The sequence below is a fragment of the Cannabis sativa genome, chromosome 6 (genome assembly GCF_029168945.1).
Source record: "Cannabis sativa cultivar Pink pepper isolate KNU-18-1 chromosome 6, ASM2916894v1, whole genome shotgun sequence".
Classification (NCBI taxonomy): domain Eukaryota; kingdom Viridiplantae; phylum Streptophyta; class Magnoliopsida; order Rosales; family Cannabaceae; genus Cannabis; species Cannabis sativa.
This window is the reverse complement of record NC_083606.1, coordinates 57,030,413-57,049,910: the sequence shown is the minus strand read 5'-3', so window position 1 is coordinate 57,049,910 and position 19,498 is coordinate 57,030,413. Positions and strand designations below refer to the sequence as shown.

The 19,498-nt window shown below is 31.8% G+C and overlaps 1 protein-coding gene across 4 annotated transcripts; it reads left to right on the top strand.

The window, feature by feature from the left end:
- The first annotated feature begins 4,276 nt into the window (after window positions 1-4,276).
- On the top strand, window positions 4,277-17,299 carry LOC115725365 (protein NUCLEOLAR FACTOR 1). Of its 4 annotated transcripts, none has more exons than XM_030654858.2 (26): window positions 4,277-4,435; window positions 4,741-4,858; window positions 4,981-5,091; window positions 5,279-5,414; window positions 6,043-6,185; window positions 6,872-6,995; window positions 7,098-7,242; window positions 8,254-8,383; window positions 8,596-8,696; window positions 8,850-8,981; window positions 9,177-9,257; window positions 9,726-9,928; window positions 10,493-10,565; window positions 11,059-11,118; window positions 11,229-11,267; window positions 11,349-11,437; window positions 12,117-12,181; window positions 13,133-13,179; window positions 13,603-13,662; window positions 13,787-13,858; window positions 15,352-15,381; window positions 15,471-15,565; window positions 15,700-15,805; window positions 16,120-16,182; window positions 16,288-16,359; window positions 16,963-17,299. In XM_030654858.2, exons 2-26 carry the CDS (start codon window positions 4,831-4,833, stop codon window positions 17,035-17,037), a joined length of 2,280 nt encoding a protein of 759 aa, XP_030510718.1. In that variant the 5' UTR covers window positions 4,277-4,435; window positions 4,741-4,830; the 3' UTR covers window positions 17,038-17,299. The 4 variants fall into 4 exon arrangements, with proteins under 4 accessions (XP_030510718.1, XP_030510715.1, XP_030510719.1 ...); XM_030654855.2 differs by having other exon boundaries at window positions 4,978-5,091; XM_030654859.2 differs by having other exon boundaries at window positions 4,284-4,419.
- Window positions 17,300-19,498: the final 2,199 nt, after the last annotated feature.

The window sequence follows — 19,498 nt, the reverse complement described above, 5'->3', positions numbered from 1 at the left end:
TAAGTATCATTATGAAAATCAACTTAGATATTTAATTTTCAATTTAATAAAATGTATTAAATTTAAGAAATAAATAATTAAGTATAGAGAAGGCTTAATTATTAATTTCCAGTTTAATACTAGGAAGAATATTCTTAATTTGAATTGTATCAAAATTAATTATTAAACAATTAATTTCACAATCAATGATATTTTCCTATTTTAAAATTAGAAATAATAATTAATAACTATCTAGAAAATATCTTATTTAACTAAGTATTTTTTCAAGATTTGGAAAATATCTGATTTAAGTTGTTATAGAAAGAATCTATAATAAGCAACTTAAAAATTTTCCAAATAAAATTTAATTAAATATCAAAATTAGGTGGTAACTACCTAATTTAAGGATATTCCATTTTAAGCTTAAAATCAACTTAAAAAATATTTTTTAAGAATCTTCAATAACTAATTCCTAGAATTACTCAACTTAATATAAAGTTCAAAAGATATTCAAATTTAAGTTAATAAGGAAAATTAGTAATAACTAATTTATAACTTAAATAGGAATATTTAATGAAATAATAAAAGTAAGTTTGAGAAAGAATCTAGTTAGTTAAATTTTTTTATTTAATTAAATACAAGAAAAATACAAATAGTTTATCTAGAAATAATATCTTAAACTAAGAGTGTTTTTCTTAAAATTAACTTTAAAATATTAAAATGAAAAATAAATTTCATATATTTTAAAAGTTAATTATGTTGCTAATCAATTTTATTAGGTTAAACTAATTTAATTAACCTAGTACAGTTATTCAAATCAGGCAAATGGGCCTTTACAATTGGGGTAGTTCATGTGAGGGGGAGCTGGGTTCAGTATGTCGTACCCACTTCTATTGGCCCCCATCTCTCACACAAGGCCCAAAAGAGAGGAATTTAATCTTAAAATAAATAATTGTTATTAATTGAATAGGTCCAAAAACTAAATGGATCTAAATAAAATCTATCAGGGTGTGACATTTTATTTAGCAACAACCTATATGCATCTATAATAAAATAAACATATAGGCTCACACAGGCACACAGATTTGGATGGACCCTATCATGTTACTAGGACATACACAGATGAAAGAAGAATGTAAAATTTACCTGTTACAAATTATTTACTTGACCTATTGACAATTGAACCATGAGTTAAAATCAGATCATTGGATCTGTCAACAAGTTAACCATGGCAATTTAGATCAAGCAATAATAGGTTTTAGAAAAATTTACAAACAATCTAAAACACATACTCCTGCAACAAGTTAGATTTGGATAGTTGGATGTAAGATTTATTTAATTTTAAAATATTAAATATATTTCGAAAATAATAAAATAAAAAATATTTTCGATTTTTAAAATGAAATAAAATAATATTTAAAATTAAACCTACAATTTTGAAAAAAATAGGTTTCAAGTAACCTAAATATCATTTCAAAAAAAAAAATTGCTAACTTACCTTTTAAACTTCATGTTATTTAATAAATTAAATATTCAATAAAATAGAAAATAATAAATACATACCCTAATCTGATTTTATAATTTAATTTAAGTAAAAATAACAAAATTTAAAAGTTAACAAAAATATCTTATTTCCCTTTTTAAAATACCATGATTATAGTAATCTTATTCTAAATAAGGTCAAATTACTTAAAAAGAATATTTAAAAAAAAAAATTAATTTCTGACATTAAATTTAAAAATAAGATAAAATAATCAAATTTTAAAGAAAATAAGAAAAGAGGTAAGCAAAACTTGATTTTAACCTATTTTCAAATTCAAATTACACTAATATCTAAAATTAATTTTGAAAAATCAAATTAATTTATTTCTGATAATTAGATTTGAAATATGAAAAATAAAATCAAAATACAAAACTATACAAAAAATCGGAAGTTAATTTCATGAAATAGCATGAAATTGAAGAAAACGAAGAAAAATTGCACGTTGTACGGATGGTATGCATTGCATACCATCCGCGCGCGCAAGAGGGGTGTCCAGCCGTGTTTCCACGGCGCTGGGAGGCTGCAAGCAGCCCTTCCGCGCCCGTGGGAAGGGTGATCACCACCATGATTTTTCTCGATTTTCAAAAATTCATAACTAATTCAAATAAAATCGAAATTGAGTTCTGTAAAAGGTAAATTGCTTAGAATTTTCCAAACTATCCAATAAAAATAATTTCAGAAATAGACAATTAATTATTTTTCCCAGAATTCACAAACATCAATATGACACACCATGATACCATCCAAATCACAAACAAATCGTTTTAAGTCCAAATTTCTTGCAAGCAAATCAATTACCATGGCTCTGGTGCCAGTTGTTGGAATTTATTTTACCAGGATCTTAGATCTACTCACAAGTATGTTGATTTAACAACCTAAATATGAACTTCTAAAACGATAAACAAAACACATAAAAAGTTAAGAAACCTTACAGTGATGGCAGCGGAATAATGTGTCTCCTTCCACTCAGATCTCTAACCCTTGATTCCTGTCTGTCGCAGAGTATAATCAAGATCTGAGCCCGAATATCCTTCAGATGGATGTGATTCTTCACAGTCTTCCAATCTATGATTGAGGTACTGTTTGCTGTGTGTGGGCACTTCTCTCTCACAAAGGATTTCGAATTCTCTCTCTCTTTTCTCTCTTGATTTCGTGTGTGAATGATACATCCAAGAGGAAGAGAGGAGGGCTGCTATATATAGGGAAAAGGGAAGCTCAACTTTCTAAAATAAACAGTTTCCTCTTTTACTAAGTAATTGATTAACTGTCTTATTTGGTGTGATCCACCACTTTCCAATTATAAATAGCTGCTAGGTTTATGTTAGTAATTACTTGCATTTAGAAAATGAAAATAACAATTGGGAAACACACAACATGTGGGCGGCCATGGTGTGAATGAGCCTCACATGGGTTTTGCAGTTTCCACAATTTTATTTCTATTTTCCCAAAAATACCATTTTTCCAATTCTAACCATTTAAATGCCAAAAGTAATTATTTAATAACTAAAATAAATTATTAAATAATATTGTCATTTAATATAATTATTAATTAGACATACAAAGTCTCTTAATTAATAAATAAACCTAGAAACCCTTTTTTTTACAATTTCATCCTTACTTAGTGAGAATTCAAATTAGACATAGTCTAACTTTTAGAATTATAATTGAGTAATCATAAATCAATTATAGAGTCTTACAAACAGTATGGTCTCAACTAGAATGACGACCATGGATCTCTATTGCTGAGCTTCCAATAAGTTGAACCAAATTTACCAAGTAAATCCCTAACTTATTAATTCCTTGTTGAATCCACTCTTAGAACTTGAAATTGCACTCTCAAACTTATATAGAGCATATTATATGTTCCACGATATAGATATGCTATCTCATTTAACCATTGTTATAATCTTAATGTGATCAAAGATCCTCTATATAGATGATTTACATCGAGATGGGATAAATTTACAATTGTTGGATGGAATTTTCACTTTTTCTTTAAGGGTTTCTTGAATTTTTTTAGGTCAAATGTGAATGATTACCATTAAAGATGAAATACTTGAGTAGTAGTATGAAGATGAAGATAAAAACTCAGATAGTAATGAAAAACTCAATTGAAGATGAAGATGAAGAGAAGTCATGGGAGTCCAACTAACTTTATTTTTTTAATGATAAAGAAAAATTAATATTAATTGTATTTATTATATTAATTATTATGTCTTTTTTTTATTTAAGCATTTATATATTACACAATGCATAATTTGGGACTCGAACCCAAGACTTCTAATACACACACGCTCGCCCACAAACGTTTAAAAGAAAACTATTTTGTTAATTAAAATATTTGAAAAATCATTTTACTAACAAAAGTTCCTATTTTACCAACTCACTCCTCGAACTTTGATCAAAATAAATAAAAGGCTAATTAGTAATTTTTTTCCTTAAACTTTGACATGTACCAAATCGTACCCCCGAACTTTTTCGGTCGTTAAAAATTCTCCCCGAACTATTGAGATTGTTAAATTTAAGGACTTTTGTCTAATTTCATTCAATTTTACTGTTTCAGTGATTGTTTATGTACTAAACCACGCTCCCCAGACTTTGATATCTTCTAAGTCATGTCCCTCAAACTTTGATATGTACTAAATTATGTCCTTTGAACTTTTATTCATGTTAGATTTTTTTACTAAAATTAGACAAAAGTCCTTAAATTTAACAATCTCAATAGTAGAAAAAAATTACTAATTAGCTTAAATAAAATAAAACAAAACAGCGAAAGGAGTCCTTCACTCATTGATTCTCCCTCGCTTTCTCAGCGCCGCTCCTCGCCTCACTGCACTCACCAATCACCACCACCCTTTCTCTCCGCCGCGTCTTCTTCCTTCTTTCTGCGCCACTCAGTAACTTTCCTCCTCTGTAAGGAGCTTTGTGCTTCTACTTTTTTTTAGCTTTCTTTTGCTGAGAAAAAGCAAACAAATTAGTAACTACTGAGTGTGATTTTAAACACAACACCACCTTCATTATTTTGTGTTGTAAAGCTTTTCAGATTGGCTTATGTGGTTAAGGTGTTTGTTTAATTGTTTGAATGAAGAAAAACAATTAGCAAATATTATTTATTGTGTTTGGCTTTTTTTCGTGTACAATTTGACATAACTGAATATGAGTGAGAATTTGGAATTTATTCAAATATCTTTTTCAACTTTTTATTTATTTGATTGCAGAGTTTAAAGCGAGTACGCTAATCAAGAGGAGGAAGAAGAAGAAGAACAAAAAGTGGGAGAAATTAATTTATTAATAATATCTTTTAAGTAATGGGGAAGCAGTTTCGGAATCACGGAGGTAATAGTTTTTCTTTGGTGGTAAACTAAGATGTTAAAGGAATTCATACATAGAATGGTGCCAATGTGCAGTGAGTTCTGTTGCTTTTGCTTATGATTTGGCTTCGTTCTTTTCCAAAGCAGGTTTAAAGAGACCAAATAAGACTCAGAAGTTTGAATCAACTCGGCATACCAAGAAAAATCGTGGTGTTGAACAAGAAAAGATTGCCCATTTAGCATCACCTAGCTCCTCAGGTATGTGTTATGTACACTTCTGTTATAAGTTTTTGAAGAGTGTTCTTGGATTAAGGTGATTTCTTTTTTCTTTTTTAATATTGCTGATATGATCGGTTGTCAATGATGATCTGTCTAATGTCCTTTTTATTGAAACTGGAGAAGTTCATATAAGATTTGAAGTTTTTGAACAACTTTTGGTGTGCAGGAGAACTATCTGAGGAAGAAAATGAAAATGTAGCTCCCACAGAAGAAATCATTCATAAGGAATCATCAACATATGACGAGTTGTTGAACTTGCTGAGTTCATCTAGTAAATCTGTTGCACATGCTAATAAACAGAGGTAATTGACTCTTAAGAGAATTATCGTTATACTTTAACTGTATTAGTGGAGACTGCTGAATTTATTATATATGGTTGTTAGAAGAACTTCCTCATTGATTCTGCAAGCACAATAGATTAGGTTTGTGCCTGATAGTACTCTGTTGGATTTCCAGTTTGTAAGGAACAATAGCAAGCTGTTAATTCTGCTTACTTAGAACTCTTCATTGGGTTTATTTGGATAAGCAGATCTTCCGCTATGTACTAGAAGTTCTTTATGTCAGAAATCAGCTGAATTTAGTGTTGCATTATGATACAGATTCTGTTGCCATGCCTCGTAAACTTTGTAACTAGGTAAATTCATAAAGCTTAATGGAAATTAGATAATTTTCTTGTATAATTGTTACGGTTAAGATAACTTATTTGGGTCTGGGGTGTTTCGTGTATTGATGAAAAATGTAAAATTTCAATGGAAATCAAGGGGTAAGTCTCAAATAAATCATAGATTGTGAAATATAAAAAATTCATACTTAATAAAAAGACTAATAATAGAGAAGTACATGATTTTTTTAGAATATTTTTAATAATGAAGCACCCATCTTTTATTAATAATGAAGAGATGTTCTTTTGTGCTTCTTTCATTTGAACAGACAAAGACAAGAAGAAGGTAGAAGTGACACAGAGGAAGAGGACGAGGACGAGGACGAGGACGAGGACGAGGATGAGGATGAGGATGAGGATGACGATGATGAAACTACTAGTTTGCCAGAGGATTTAGACAATGATGCAAAAGGTAAAACCTAAGGATTTTAATAAGAAAAATACAAAGACACAACTCTATTATGGTCAATACCACGTTAACCTTTCTTATTGAAATGTAGTCTATGAATTAGGAAGAAAAGAGGTTTCGTGTTATTATTTTATTGGCGGTGGGGTGGGTGTGATATGTTGTATATTAGACAAGTAATTGAATGAAGTACATAAGACATTTAAACTTCAATTTCAGGGCTAAAAAAATAGCGCGAGTACTTTAATAATTGAACTCTATTGTAAATGGTCCAGGCATTTTTGCTTGTATGAGTTGTAGAAGCAATCCATCATCAAAATGTTTCCATGGTTTGGTTAGTGGGTAATTTTTATTTTTTTACTTATGTTTTAATTCTTTGGTTACACTACTGGGGGGCTTTGAGACTTCAGAAAGCCAACTAATTTTGTACCATCTGTTTAAAGTATAATTGCTGACAAGAACTACAAAATGGAACTTCATTAGTAGTCTAGTAGTTGCAAGTTCTAAGTTGAGATAAGGAATACCTAACTATGAATTTTATTTTGTTTCTCATGTTTAAATTATCTGCGGTAGAATGACTTTATAGACAGAATTGTTTATATCTATTATGTTTGTGAGTTTTAAGTTAGTTTTAAATGTGCGATTCCTGTCTAGTAATTTTGTTTGCTGCTTTCATACTTTACTGTTTCTAGAAATCGACGACTCTCTGAAAGGTGACAAACAAACTGAAGATGAGATGGAGACCTCTGGTTCAGATGAGGAACATGACTCGGGAATTGATGATGAATCTGCTGTTGAGGCAACAAGGAGTGACAGGTATTTTTACGTCACATTTTATTTAGGTTTTCTCTTATGGTGTCATTAAAAATCTGTTGAATTATTTTATTCATTCATATCTGTGAATTTTATGCCCCGCAGTTCATTTAGTAGACACGTGGGACACATTTTGTCAAAAGTAGAGGTTGATAACCTGTCAACAATGAAATGGAAATATAAATGGGAGGTTCCTGCTGTTGGGATGTCAAATTGTCGGTGGGTAGGAACAGGAGAGTGTTTCCTAAAGGTACAACTATCTTTTTTATTCATCTATGTAAATTTTCTGATGTCCGTGGATTTCTTCTTTTTTGCAAAATATTTTGCATTCTGCAACTTTGACAGTTGCCCAGAAGTACTCACCTCTGTCTCCAGGCAACACCTTTCCAATTTCTTGTTACTTGCACATATCTTTCTCGTGCCTTTTTAGTAATAGAAATTATTTTATAATGTTGCAAAATACTCGCTTATTTTACTCTATAGTATTCTTGTAGATGAAAGATTCTTTGTGGTTATTATTATTATTATTATATTTTTGTAATTTGTTTTAATACAAAACTACTATAACAATAAGAAAAGCAAAATACAGCCAAAGAAAGAGTTTGAGAACACGACTCGCAAAACAACCCCAGAACCCCGTGATAAAAGGTGAACAAACAATAAAAGACAGGAAGACCACACAGATAAAAATATTGACCCAAAGCAACTTAGAAATAGTAAAGCCTCTTACTTTCTTTAGGATGGAAGATAAGGCCTAACTTTTCACTTTAGTGTTTGTTTTTGGGGGACGATTATTGGTCCTCTCGTTTGGATTATTACTTGTTTTTGCATCATTTTGATTCAAAGATAAGGAAAGGAAATAGAGAATTGGGGAAAGAGTCAAGCTGTGGGTTGCTATATGGTTAAAGAGTTAGGTTTCTTCTATTTTTGTCTTCTAATTTGTAAGAGGACAGGGAATGTTTGATATAAGTTTTTCTGTTTATGACTGATGGGTTTTTACGTTTTTGGTTTATGGGCTTGTTTTATTAGGCATTGTCTTGTGTGATTCCAATTATTGCTTAGGGTGTCCTTATGTACTAAGTTCACAAACAAAAGCTGGTTTGTTACAAAATAAATCTACTTTGTTTTGTTTGAAACAGTATATTCATATTTTTTTTTCTTTTCTTAATGCTTTTATTTATTGTTTTGTGTGTGTGTGAGAGGAAATTTTTGCTGAAATATGTATATATATATATGTATTTTTTTATCATTTTCTTTTCAGGATCTTGATACCAATGTGCATGTTGATTATGATATGAAGCTTAAACTATATAAACACTGGCTAGATATATACAAGACCTCTGGGAAAAATGATTTTCATTCTTCCAAACAAAGATTGTTCTTCACTCTATGTAAGTGAAGTGAGCCTCATTAGTTCTTTTATTTTCCTTTATATCAAGCATAACCAACTCTGATAATAAATTTTCCATGGTTTATATATATTTTTTTGTGTAATTTTTTCCATTGCACTAATATATTCACATGATTATGTTGGCATAGCTTGCTCCCACTTATGCTTTTTCTCGTGTTTTCCTCTCTTTCTAATGTCTTTCCTTCGCTCTAGGCAACAGTTATCGGGATATATTGCATTGCAATAAAAAGCCCTTTTACCTCAAAGGCTTGGAAGATGACTCGAGCATCATGGATGGATACATAATGCATACCGTGAGTGTGAAACTTGTTCCTTTTCATTGAAATGGACTGGCGTTTAGAGTATTGTATGGGGCTCAAGTGGGGTGGTGGGGCGGGGCGGGGTGGTTTTGGTGTTTGCAATAGCATTTAATCCTTTAGAATGATTGACGAAGATTTTTTATGCAGTTAAATCACGTCTTCAAAACTAGAGATATTGTGACAAAGAATGATTCTAAAGCGGCCAAGCACCAAGAGAAATCCAAGGATAATTTACTTAATGATGATAGTTTCCTTGATCAGGGATTTACTCGTCCCAAGGTAGTATTTATTGTATTATTGCATTTTCTTGTTAGACTATGGATTGGGTGGGGACAACACAACATGACAATGACACAATTTATTGCAATTTTTGGTATTCAAAACAGCCCAAAAAATACTTCTACCAAAATTATGGTGATTTTATAATGCTCTTTAAGCTTAGTGACTAAACATTTTTTTTATCATGATTTCTAGGTTCTGATTCTGTTGCCGCTGGCAAGCAATGCGCTTCGAGTTGTTAAGAGGCTTATCCAACTGACCCCTTCATCTCACAAGGTAATTGGCTTTCATTGAATTGTGAAGAAATGAATGTACTTATGATTTTATCTTTAATAATTTAATATGTAGTCTGGTGTTTCAGCTTGCTTTCTTTTTTGCTTATAGAAGGATAGCTGTGATTTTTAATCTATTTTATTTCTCAATTTTATGAGAAATCTTTATTTTGTATTTAGAATAGATGTTCGCATTGGCTTGCTATAGTAGTAGACTAAGTCTGCAATACAAGTGTTAAACCTCAAAACCTGAATATTTATAGTTTTCTTTGAGCTTCTACATTATGATTTTTTCAGAACCATAGTTATTTGTCACTAATGATTTTAGGTTGCTATTTGGTCTTTCACATTAAATGTTCTAGATTTTTGCTTTCAGATTGGTGTACAGAGTTGTTATTTCTAAGATAATTTCTTGCTGTTAAAAAGTGTACCAAAAGAAAAAGCATCAAATGTTATGTGTCTGTTTTGTCAGGCTACTGTGGAGCACATGGACCGATTCTATAAGGAGTTTGATAATGAAGATGTGGAAGACAGTGAGGATGAAAACAAAGAATCTGGAAGTGGCCAGGATTTTGGAAATTTAAATTCTCAAAAGTCTTCAAAACCTTCCGACTTTGAATCACTTTTTGGTGGGATTAACAATGATCATTTTGTATTTGGTATAAAGTTCACTAGGTAATCTCTTTTACATTTAGTGAGCTCGAATAGCTTCTAGGTGGTTTTCTCATTTTCCACTAGTAAAAAGGAAATGCATCCTAAGAGGGATAGCTTAAATGGTCAGGCATGTTTACTCTCACAAGGTCCGGAGTTCGAGTCTCTCTGGGGTGCCTATATAGCAATTGCTATAGTTTTCTAGCTCCCAAATATTGTAGGGTTAGTGGGGATCTTAGCTTTAAGAAACTAGTAAAAAGGAGCCATATAGTTTTTATTCTGATGATCATGTGAGCAAGTGGAGAGGCTTAGTGTTTTTTTTAACAAATTACCAATCAAGTTTTAGTTGTGGCAAGTAGCTTCACATCCTTGAAATCATGGAGTTGGGTATGAAATATGAACAAAAGTTTAACTATATGAACTTTATGTTTTCTGGCATCTGCATGGTGCTTTGGATTTCTCTCTTTTCTCTCTGCTTGTGTTCTGTGTGAAATTTCTGTTGATATGGTGGCAATGCAGAGTAAAATGAGTGTATAGATAGGTTTTCTAACTCATTTCGTGCTGTATTTTTTCGTTCTTGTTTGTCAGGCGGAGCATAAAACTGTACAGTGATTTTTATTCCTCGGATATTATAGTTGCTTCTGCTCTTGGTTTGCTTACAGTAAGTGATTTTACTTTTTCTGTTGTTTAAAGTTTTTTTAAGCTTCTTACTATCAATCATTTGAACCATATAATGTATGGGGACATGCACACACTCTAGCTATAAAAATGAAGGCATGTAAGCCACAAAAGTTGAAAAACAGGGGAAAAGAAGAAGCAAAAGCTAATACATATTTTATAAGCAAAACATATCCCTACATTATAATTTTATAAGCAAAACCATGAGACTTAAATACCCCAGGGGAAGTTGCATTATAAATAAGTTTGTTATGAATACAGCTGTTTTATATTTCTTCTACATCTTTTAATTTGATAGTAAAAGATAGATTTGTCATTGCGCTTGGTCTTGGTAAACAAACTTGTTGAAATGAGTTAATGTACGAAAGCTATCCATAGATCATAATGAGCTCTGGCATCTGAGAGACATTAATTTTAGACTTATTTTAATCCACTGTAACCAATATGGAAGTATTAATGAACACTGTTCTTGCCAGAAAATGGGGCAGGCAGAAAAAGACAAGGACAAAGATGTTGACTATCTTTCTTCTATAGAGGTATTTTGTTAATCATGTTGATTTTACTGTGTTTTCTTGGTTTGTCTGTTCTTGTTTTATGCTTTTGTAGTTTCCTTTCTTTAATGATAGGGTGTTTTTCTGATGAGCAGCTTCTCATTATTGATTATGCGGAGGTCATCACTATGCAGGTAAATGAACAGTTAATTTAGTTTCCATAATTATATGTATTTGCTATACCTCTAACTTTTCTTCTCTATTAACAAATTCAGAACTGGTCTTATTTGTCATCTGTTGTTAAACAATTGAACCTTATTCCATCAAAGCAGCATGGAACTGATGTTATGCGCATAAGGCAGTGGTATGTTCTAATTAATCTTTTGCTAGTGATATTAAGTTCATTCAAAAAAAAAAAAAGTTATTATCTGTATGTTTGTGTTATGGTTGAGTTACCTTTATTGGTTTATATACCATAGTATTTTATGTTTTTTCTTGTTTTAATGTAGAGCAATGCTAGTACACTCTTAATTGGTACACAAATTATGCACACTACGATCTGTCATTAATATCAACCACAATTTAAAATGCGAGGTTTTGTATAATTTGGGAGTGTCCCTAGCATTACATGGTAGATATTAATGATACATTGTAGTGTGCATGTTTTATGTATAACTTGGGAGTGTCCCTAGCATTACTCTTTATTTATTAACCGATACTGCATCACTTTTATATTGTTTGCTACTTTTTATTGTTGAACTAAAACCAATGGGATTCTCTATTGCTAAAGAGATATAATTCCCTTCATTTCATACCACACAAATATAGCCATATAGTACTATAGTAGTGTCGAAAAATATGATAGATTGGCTCTTCACTGGCTCAGTAATTCTGCACCACATGAGTTTGTGAAGCATCATTTGAAATCGGTTTGTGTTTCAAAAAATTTGCATTATTTTAGATGAAATAGTTTGTATATTGGTTTGGACTTCAATTATAAGTTTATAAAATCCTCTACCTTTGTTTTTTGTTATAATGTGTAGGTACTTGGATGGGTATGCAAGATTTTACAGGCAAACAATAATGTTGTCATCATATTTAAACCCAGGTGCCACTCATGCCCGCCCTTTAAATATTATTTAGAAAGATTTGCAGACACTTATCTTTTGTGCCTGCATAATATGTATATTTTGTATTTGAATTGTGTATTTTTAATTTAAAAGGTTTCATATTTTTGAACCATCTAATGAATCCAGTACTCTGCAATATCAATTTTACTCTTTGTTTTATACACACTTTATGGTTAAGAAGTATGTCAAGTCAAAGACATAGTTAATTTGTTTCTTCTAAACCATTTATTACCTTCTGTTTGTAAAAAGTCAAAATGTACTTAGAAATTAAACAAAGGAGTGATATGATTTTTTTTCTTAAAAACAGAAATATATAATTTTAATTTTTGTATATAATTATACGATATTGACTTGAACCTTGGACCAGTTAGAAATATATTGACCCACTCAACCTCTTTGACATTCTTAAGACAAATAGCAACCCAAAACATGAGCCTTTCCCAAATATACTCCAACTTGTTTTGCGTATCTTGAAAGTTCTTGTCATTCCTCTTCTGCCAAATGTTGTACAAACTATTGGGTCATCATATGATAGCTGTTCCTTGGAACAATGCGCTGTATCTAAATTAAGCTAGAAACCTTATCCTATCAAAGTTCCCACAAACGCACGATGCAAGAAAATGTTATTTGTACAGTAAATCACTTCTTTCATAGAACACAGTGATGGGAAAGTCAGTAAGGAAGACATAATGAGTTGGATAGGAATTCAAAAAAAAAACATCCAGGACTGACATTTTTCTTACTTATATTTGATTTATTTAAAATGATAATTTTATTTAGAATGTTCAAAGCTTATTTGTTAAATTATTGTTTTAAAAAGAATTCTACTGAACTCTTGATCATCAACAACAATTTTATTCTTAATTGTTGCTGATATAAATGCAATGTGCTCTTAATCAGCATTAACATTTTTAATCTTAACTTTGCAGATATAAATGCAATGTTCAATCACCAGTGTGTTAATTACCAAGGGAAGGTGTGTTACTTCACTTCTTTTGGTTGCTGTCAAATTAGAGATCACGAAACAGAAATAAGAACACCTATTTTTGTTTGTTTCGTAAGGTTGCTTTGGATATTCAGGAATATTTATTAGGCCATGCCGAACCAGTTACAACATAATGCCTTTATTTTTCAATGAATAGCTGTAAATCTCTAGCCCCCCCCACCCCCACCCCTAAAAACCTGCTTGTTCATATTGAGAGTAAATTCCACCAATATTATGGATCCAACTATGTAATCTAACCAGTGTGATAGGTGACTTGTCAACATTACATTGGTGATTGTTATAAAATCTCTTTGGGCTGGTTTAGTTCACCAAATGTAATATGACAAACTCACATGCCACATCTTTGATGATCAGTAGTTTGCAATGTATTTGATGCTTTTTTTATATTTAAAGGTGAAGTTGGAGTGTGAATATAAAGGTGTCCTTCCCAAGGTGCTGCTACAGGTGCAACAGGTAATCATTTGTTACTATCTTGCATTAATATCTGAATGTCAGCATTTCTTGTATTTGAATTTCAGATATGTAATCTCTTGTGAGGTAATCTATCTTTTTTAATTGTAACATTTCGACCATACAGATTTACCAGAGATTTGGTGCAGACTCAGTAGAAGATATTGATGATGCTCGTCTTGAGTATTTTACGAAGAAGGTATGTTGTACTCAGATTATAATTTATATTTCATAATGTATTATTTCTCTCTCTAAGTGAGTATTTGACTGCTAACAGCAGTAATATATTTGTGCCTAGCTTTAGGATAAACATTTTGGTAGAACTTTCTCTATATTTGATCTATAAAAATGTAAATTAATAAGATAGTTATAGATTTATGATGTATCTCTCTCTAGCCAGTCATTTACATAATTTGAAGCCTTGTGTCAACAAGTGAAGCAGTTGGGTGTTATAAGATAATTTTACAAGCCTCAAATGAGTCCCTATTAAAGAGACCACGAATTTTATGTTTCTGCCAAACTTTTCTTCTTTATTATTTTTGGTGGATATTTTTGGTTGCATCTAAAGCTCGTGAATTTGTCACAAAAAATATCAGTTTGGTAGGGATTATACCTCATCAACAGCTTTTGGGAATCGTGCCTTCAATGTGAATATCTTTTGACAAGAGATCATCTAGCCTACTTAGTGGGGAAATCCTTGACTTGAACCCCCCCGCTTATGTAACATGTACCAGGTTTTCCACAAGTTTGTTTTCCCTCTTTGTAGAAAGGTTTCTGCTTAGGTTGAGCTTCATAATGAGTAGATGCCAACCTAGCTACACTATTGGTGAAGCAAAACAGAATGAGATAAATTCTGTGTCGTGATGGTTGGGATTTTAACTGGAATTTACACCTAATCAGGTATCTAAACAATAGAAAGACCATAAACTGTGCCAAGACATGGAGGATAGTAGTGGCCAAGTGACCCCTCTGAAGTTTTTTTCTTGTAAATCGGCTTTGAACATGTCAGTAGATGCCATATTCTGTTGTGATGATTGACACACTTACACAAACTTAGCAAATTATTTTAACAATGCATTTTCTACTATTTTACAACCTGGATTAAGCACTGGAGACAAGTAGTGAAATATATTTGGATGATTTACTTAGTTGTTTGGTTGATGCAATGAAATTTCTGTGCTGGATTATAGTATGTTATTCCAATAGGCTTGTAACAAATATTTCTCTGAATGTGTGTTGAAACAGTGTTGGTGGGAAGGCAATCCCTAGATTTTCCTTCTAAAAACTGAAAAATTTCTCTTGGCAATTACTTGCACAATAAATATCCTGCTATCCGGAAACTGATGAATATAAATTTTGAAAATTCTCATATCATTCTTTTCTGGTTATATTTAATAGAACAGCCCTGAACATGCGACTATGTGGACAGTTCTTTTCACTTTTTTTTTTTCTCTTTCTTTCTACAGTTGTACTAATTACTTTCTTTTTCTTTTAAGATTTAGCTGTGTAATTGACAACTTGCAGTTGTTCTTGTGGAAGAAGTGGATTCATTTTACGTGTGCTTGTGTAGATGTGATTTTCTTGATATATATTTTATTAAAATTCAAATGGAACACATTCTATGTATTTTCCATTGCATGTGTGTGTGTGTGTGTTATGAAAAGTGAGTTAATATTCATTTTCTTGCTGCAGGTTTTCCCAAAGATTAAAGATTCTAGTGAGGTAGTTGTAGTTGCAATGGCTAAACTTTCCTTAAATGCAATGTCTATTAGTTAGTACTAATTTATTTTCTTTGATGGAATATTTTATAGGGTGGTGTTATGATATTCATCAGTTCTTACTTTGAGTTTGTTCGAATTAGGAACTTTTTAAAGTCACAGAATGCATCCTTTTGTCTACTTTCAGAGTAAGAGGCTGCTAATCTATCATCCCTGTTCCCTACTGCCCATGTTGAATCACATATAGTGTAACTCTTTAATTTCTATCTCTTGCTTTGTGGAAAATATTATAATTCACAAAATTTTGGCATTTGTTTATCAGGTATACAAAACAAAGTGATATTTCTCGTGCTCGAGTTTGGTTTTTTGAAGGGAAAAGGAAAATCATGCTTTATACAGAGAGAATGCACTTCTACCACAGATACAAGGTCCTTGAACTGCTCTTTAAGATCACTTAATACTTTTTATGCAGTCATGTGTTTGTTTATATACATGTATTGTGTATATGATATATACACATGCATTACTTTTATTTTTAGATATTGTATCTATCTATGTTTAGATGCTTGTATTGGGTGAGTAATTGATGTTTAATTGATGAAATCTTCATGTTTGTATAATGCTTCCATGTGGCGTTTTAGATAATGCTCAATGTTATAGTTCTATAAAATGTTGTACTGTAGTCTATTTTTCTTAACTATTAACACTTTCTTTTATGTTTTTTTCCCTTCCTGCTGAGTAGATTCGTGGTATTAAGAATTTGATGTTCTATTCACTCCCTGAGAGAAAGGAGTTTTACCCCGAGGTAAGTATCATTAGTGGATATGTACCTTTTATTCAATCGTATTGTTGGAAGAGTATATATGTTTAATACTACTCTTTTCACACGCTCTTTTATTTTTCTTATCAGATCGTTAACATGGTTGAGGGGTCTGATAACCTTACGAGCACCACACTCTTCTCTCGCTTCGATCAATTACGGGTATTTTTTTTTTCTTTTTTCTTTTTTCTTTTTGAAAGACGTGGTACTGTAGTTTTCTTGTTTTCCATATGATTTTTTGTTTGGACTGAAAAGAACCATTAGAACCAAATTCTCTTAGAGGGTGTATGCTAACTAAACCCTTCCATAATGTATGCAAAATGCAAATGATTTAAGCTTTATATACAAGTACATGGGAAAGGGTAACCAAATTAATTGAGCAGCAGATAACTACAACATGGTACTATGATCTCACTCGAAGTTTGCTATGTCTATCTAGATTATTAGGTAATATTTTCACTAGCAACCCCAATCCCCAATCGACAACTATACCAGAACATAATTATAGCTAAATACCATTCAACTATACCAGAACATATACATAGCATAAAACATCAGTAGTAATTGACGATGCATTTAATTAGAAATGTATCCCAAGCTTGGGTTTAGTATTGTGATTTGGGTGAATTTTAATTTCAAAAGCACTCCAAGTTTTTGTTTATAATCTTATATTTCCTTGAGAGTTGTGTTTAATTCGGTTGATGTTGTTCCATATTAGTTACTCATTTTCTTTCATCTTTGTTTTTCTGCTTTAAATACTCATAGCTGGAGAGAATCGTTGGAACATCAAATGCAAAGAGAATGGTGAAATCGGAAAAGGAGGTGTTTGTATTCTGTTGATGTGACAACTTTGACCTCAAAAATTTTGCAAAATGTTTTATATTCTAAGAGCAAATATATTTTACATCTATATGTTAAAGTGCCTTGAGAAATGATCGAGCATTTTTTTATTTTTGATGTAGTGTTGCCAAAAACAAGCGCAAGTTTTTATTTGTTACAGTAGGAATTGGGTAAAATAGTTTTTATTTAATTTAATGACTCAAATTAACTCTTAAAAATTACATCATAATTAATATATTTATGTATTTATAATTTTTTTTTTTTTTGATAAATCAGGACATTATATTGCTCAAAACAATATTTACAACTAATTAGCACCCAATTCGGGCCTTAACAATCTATACATCAACAAATTTTTCTATACTTTTTACATTATAGCTCATTGAACCACTCTTTATTTACAGCCTTGGTCTTTTTTGGTATAAACATTGCAACTCTCATTTTAACACTCCATTTAGTGTGATTTATAATTAATTTTGAACATTATTAATTAGGGATTTAACTAACAAAACTCCAAATCTAACTTCAAATTATAATTTTTTTTACTTTGTATTTTATGTCTATTAAAAATTTATATTTGATTATATATATTTTTTAATTTCAAATTAATGTAAAAAAAATATTTTAATTAAATTTATTTTTACAATAATAATTATACTAATAGAAAACTCTATCTTGTTCAACTTATAATAATTAATATAAGTGTTCTACCCAATTTTTGAAAAATCGAAAGAACATCTTTTTTAAGGGCCTCATGGCACTTCTAGAGAGCTCGAAAACGTCAATCAACCATTTGGCGTTGGGACTCACACACCCAAGTGTGCCCAAACGAGGATTCATGGCCTACGCAAGCGTTTTTACCCTAAAGACCTTAATCTACCAAGGAAATCAATAAGGACTTGACTTGTATAGGCATGAAAATGACTTAGGTTTATGTATAAAGTCAAAATAGCACTAAAACCACAAGAGAAGAACGATAAGTGACCACTGCCATAAGAAAATGGTAGTGCTCTCCAGTTTTGGAGACCTGTGTTATATGAGAATGGCATAGGTCACTCCTCGCAAACCATGGAAGCACACGTGTTTGAACGAGTTCCCTCGATGTCAAGGGCACGAGACAAGTGAGAAAGTCATTTCCGACCTAGGAGTCGCCTTAGGTGACCTGTGCCATAAGGAAATGGCAGTGCTCTCCAGTTTTGGAGACCTCTTCCATGGTAGAATGGCACAGGTCACTCCTCGCGAACCATGGAGGGAAATGTGTTCGAACGGATTCCCTCGACATCAAGGAGCACGGGGCAAGTGAGAAAAGTCATTTCCGACCTAAGAGTTACCTTAGGTGACCTGTGCCATGAGGAAATGGGAGTGCTCTCCAATTTTGGAGACCTATGCCATGGTAGAATGGCACAGGTCACTCCTCGCGAACCATGGAGGGAAATGTGTTCGAACGGATTCTCCCGACATCAAGGAGCACGGGGCAAGTGAGAAAAGTCATTTTCGGCCTAGGAGTCGCCTTAGGTGACCTGTGTCATAAGGAAATGGCAATGCTCTCCAGTTTTGGAGACCTCTGCCATGGGAGAATGGCACAGGTCACTCCTCGCAAACTATGGGAGGAAAATTGTCCGAGTGGGTTCCCACGACATCAAGGAGTAAGAAACAAGTGAGGAAAGTCATCTCCGACCTGTGAGTCGTTTTGGGTGACCTGTGCCATAAGAGAATGGCAGTGCTCTGCAAATTGAAGACCAGTGTCATAGTGAAATGGCACAGGTCGATTACCACACCAGGAAGAGGAATTTTTTGACCAAATTATATTTTCAACATCCATGTACCAAATACAAGTGAAAGACACCACCCATGGCTTCTCACAAGCCATGGGTGACCTATGCCATTATCCGACCCCAACTGGTGGCAGTGGTCACCTTTTAGAGCACTTTGTAACTGCTTACTTCTTACTTTGTTGTTTGTTTATTCTTCATTTTTTAATCAAATTCTTCATTTTCATTAAAAAAATAGAAATGAATACGAAAAGAAATTATTAGATGAATAGTGTACACATCCTTTGATTTGGTTAGTTTTTTTAGTAATGTCAACATGCTCTAAAAAAAATCTAGAAAACTATTTCATACATATACAATATCTAAATTTAAAGAAATGATAAAATGAAGGAAGAAGAAAAAAAAAATAATAACTACTTGGCTTAGAACTTGGCAAAATGATCATATTTTGATTTGTGAATAATTGTTTTAACTTACAGAAAAAAAAAAAAAGAATAATTGTTTTAAAAGCTAATTAAAAATAAAAATAAAATAATTAATTACATATTTCACAACTCATTTTAATTCTATACACTCTCATTTTAAACCAATTAAAACTGAAATGAAATGCTCTTATGCTTAAGAGTAAAAGTGGTGCTCCCACCTAAGAAAAATCCTATAGATATATATAGATAGATTATTATCTATTT

What these genes read in the sequence shown, in the direction of transcription:
- LOC115725365 (XM_030654855.2), top strand. Translation starts at nt 4,831, where the DNA reads ATGGGGAAGCAGTTTCGGAATCACGGAG. An exon ending in GCACATGCTAATAAACAGAG is followed by an intron (nt 5,415 to 6,042) that starts GTAATTGACTCT and finishes TCATTTGAACAG; the next exon opens with ACAAAGACAAGAAGAAGGTA. An exon ending in ACTTCTACCACAGATACAAG is followed by an intron (nt 15,806 to 16,119) that starts GTCCTTGAACTG and finishes CCTGCTGAGTAG; the next exon opens with ATTCGTGGTATTAAGAATTT.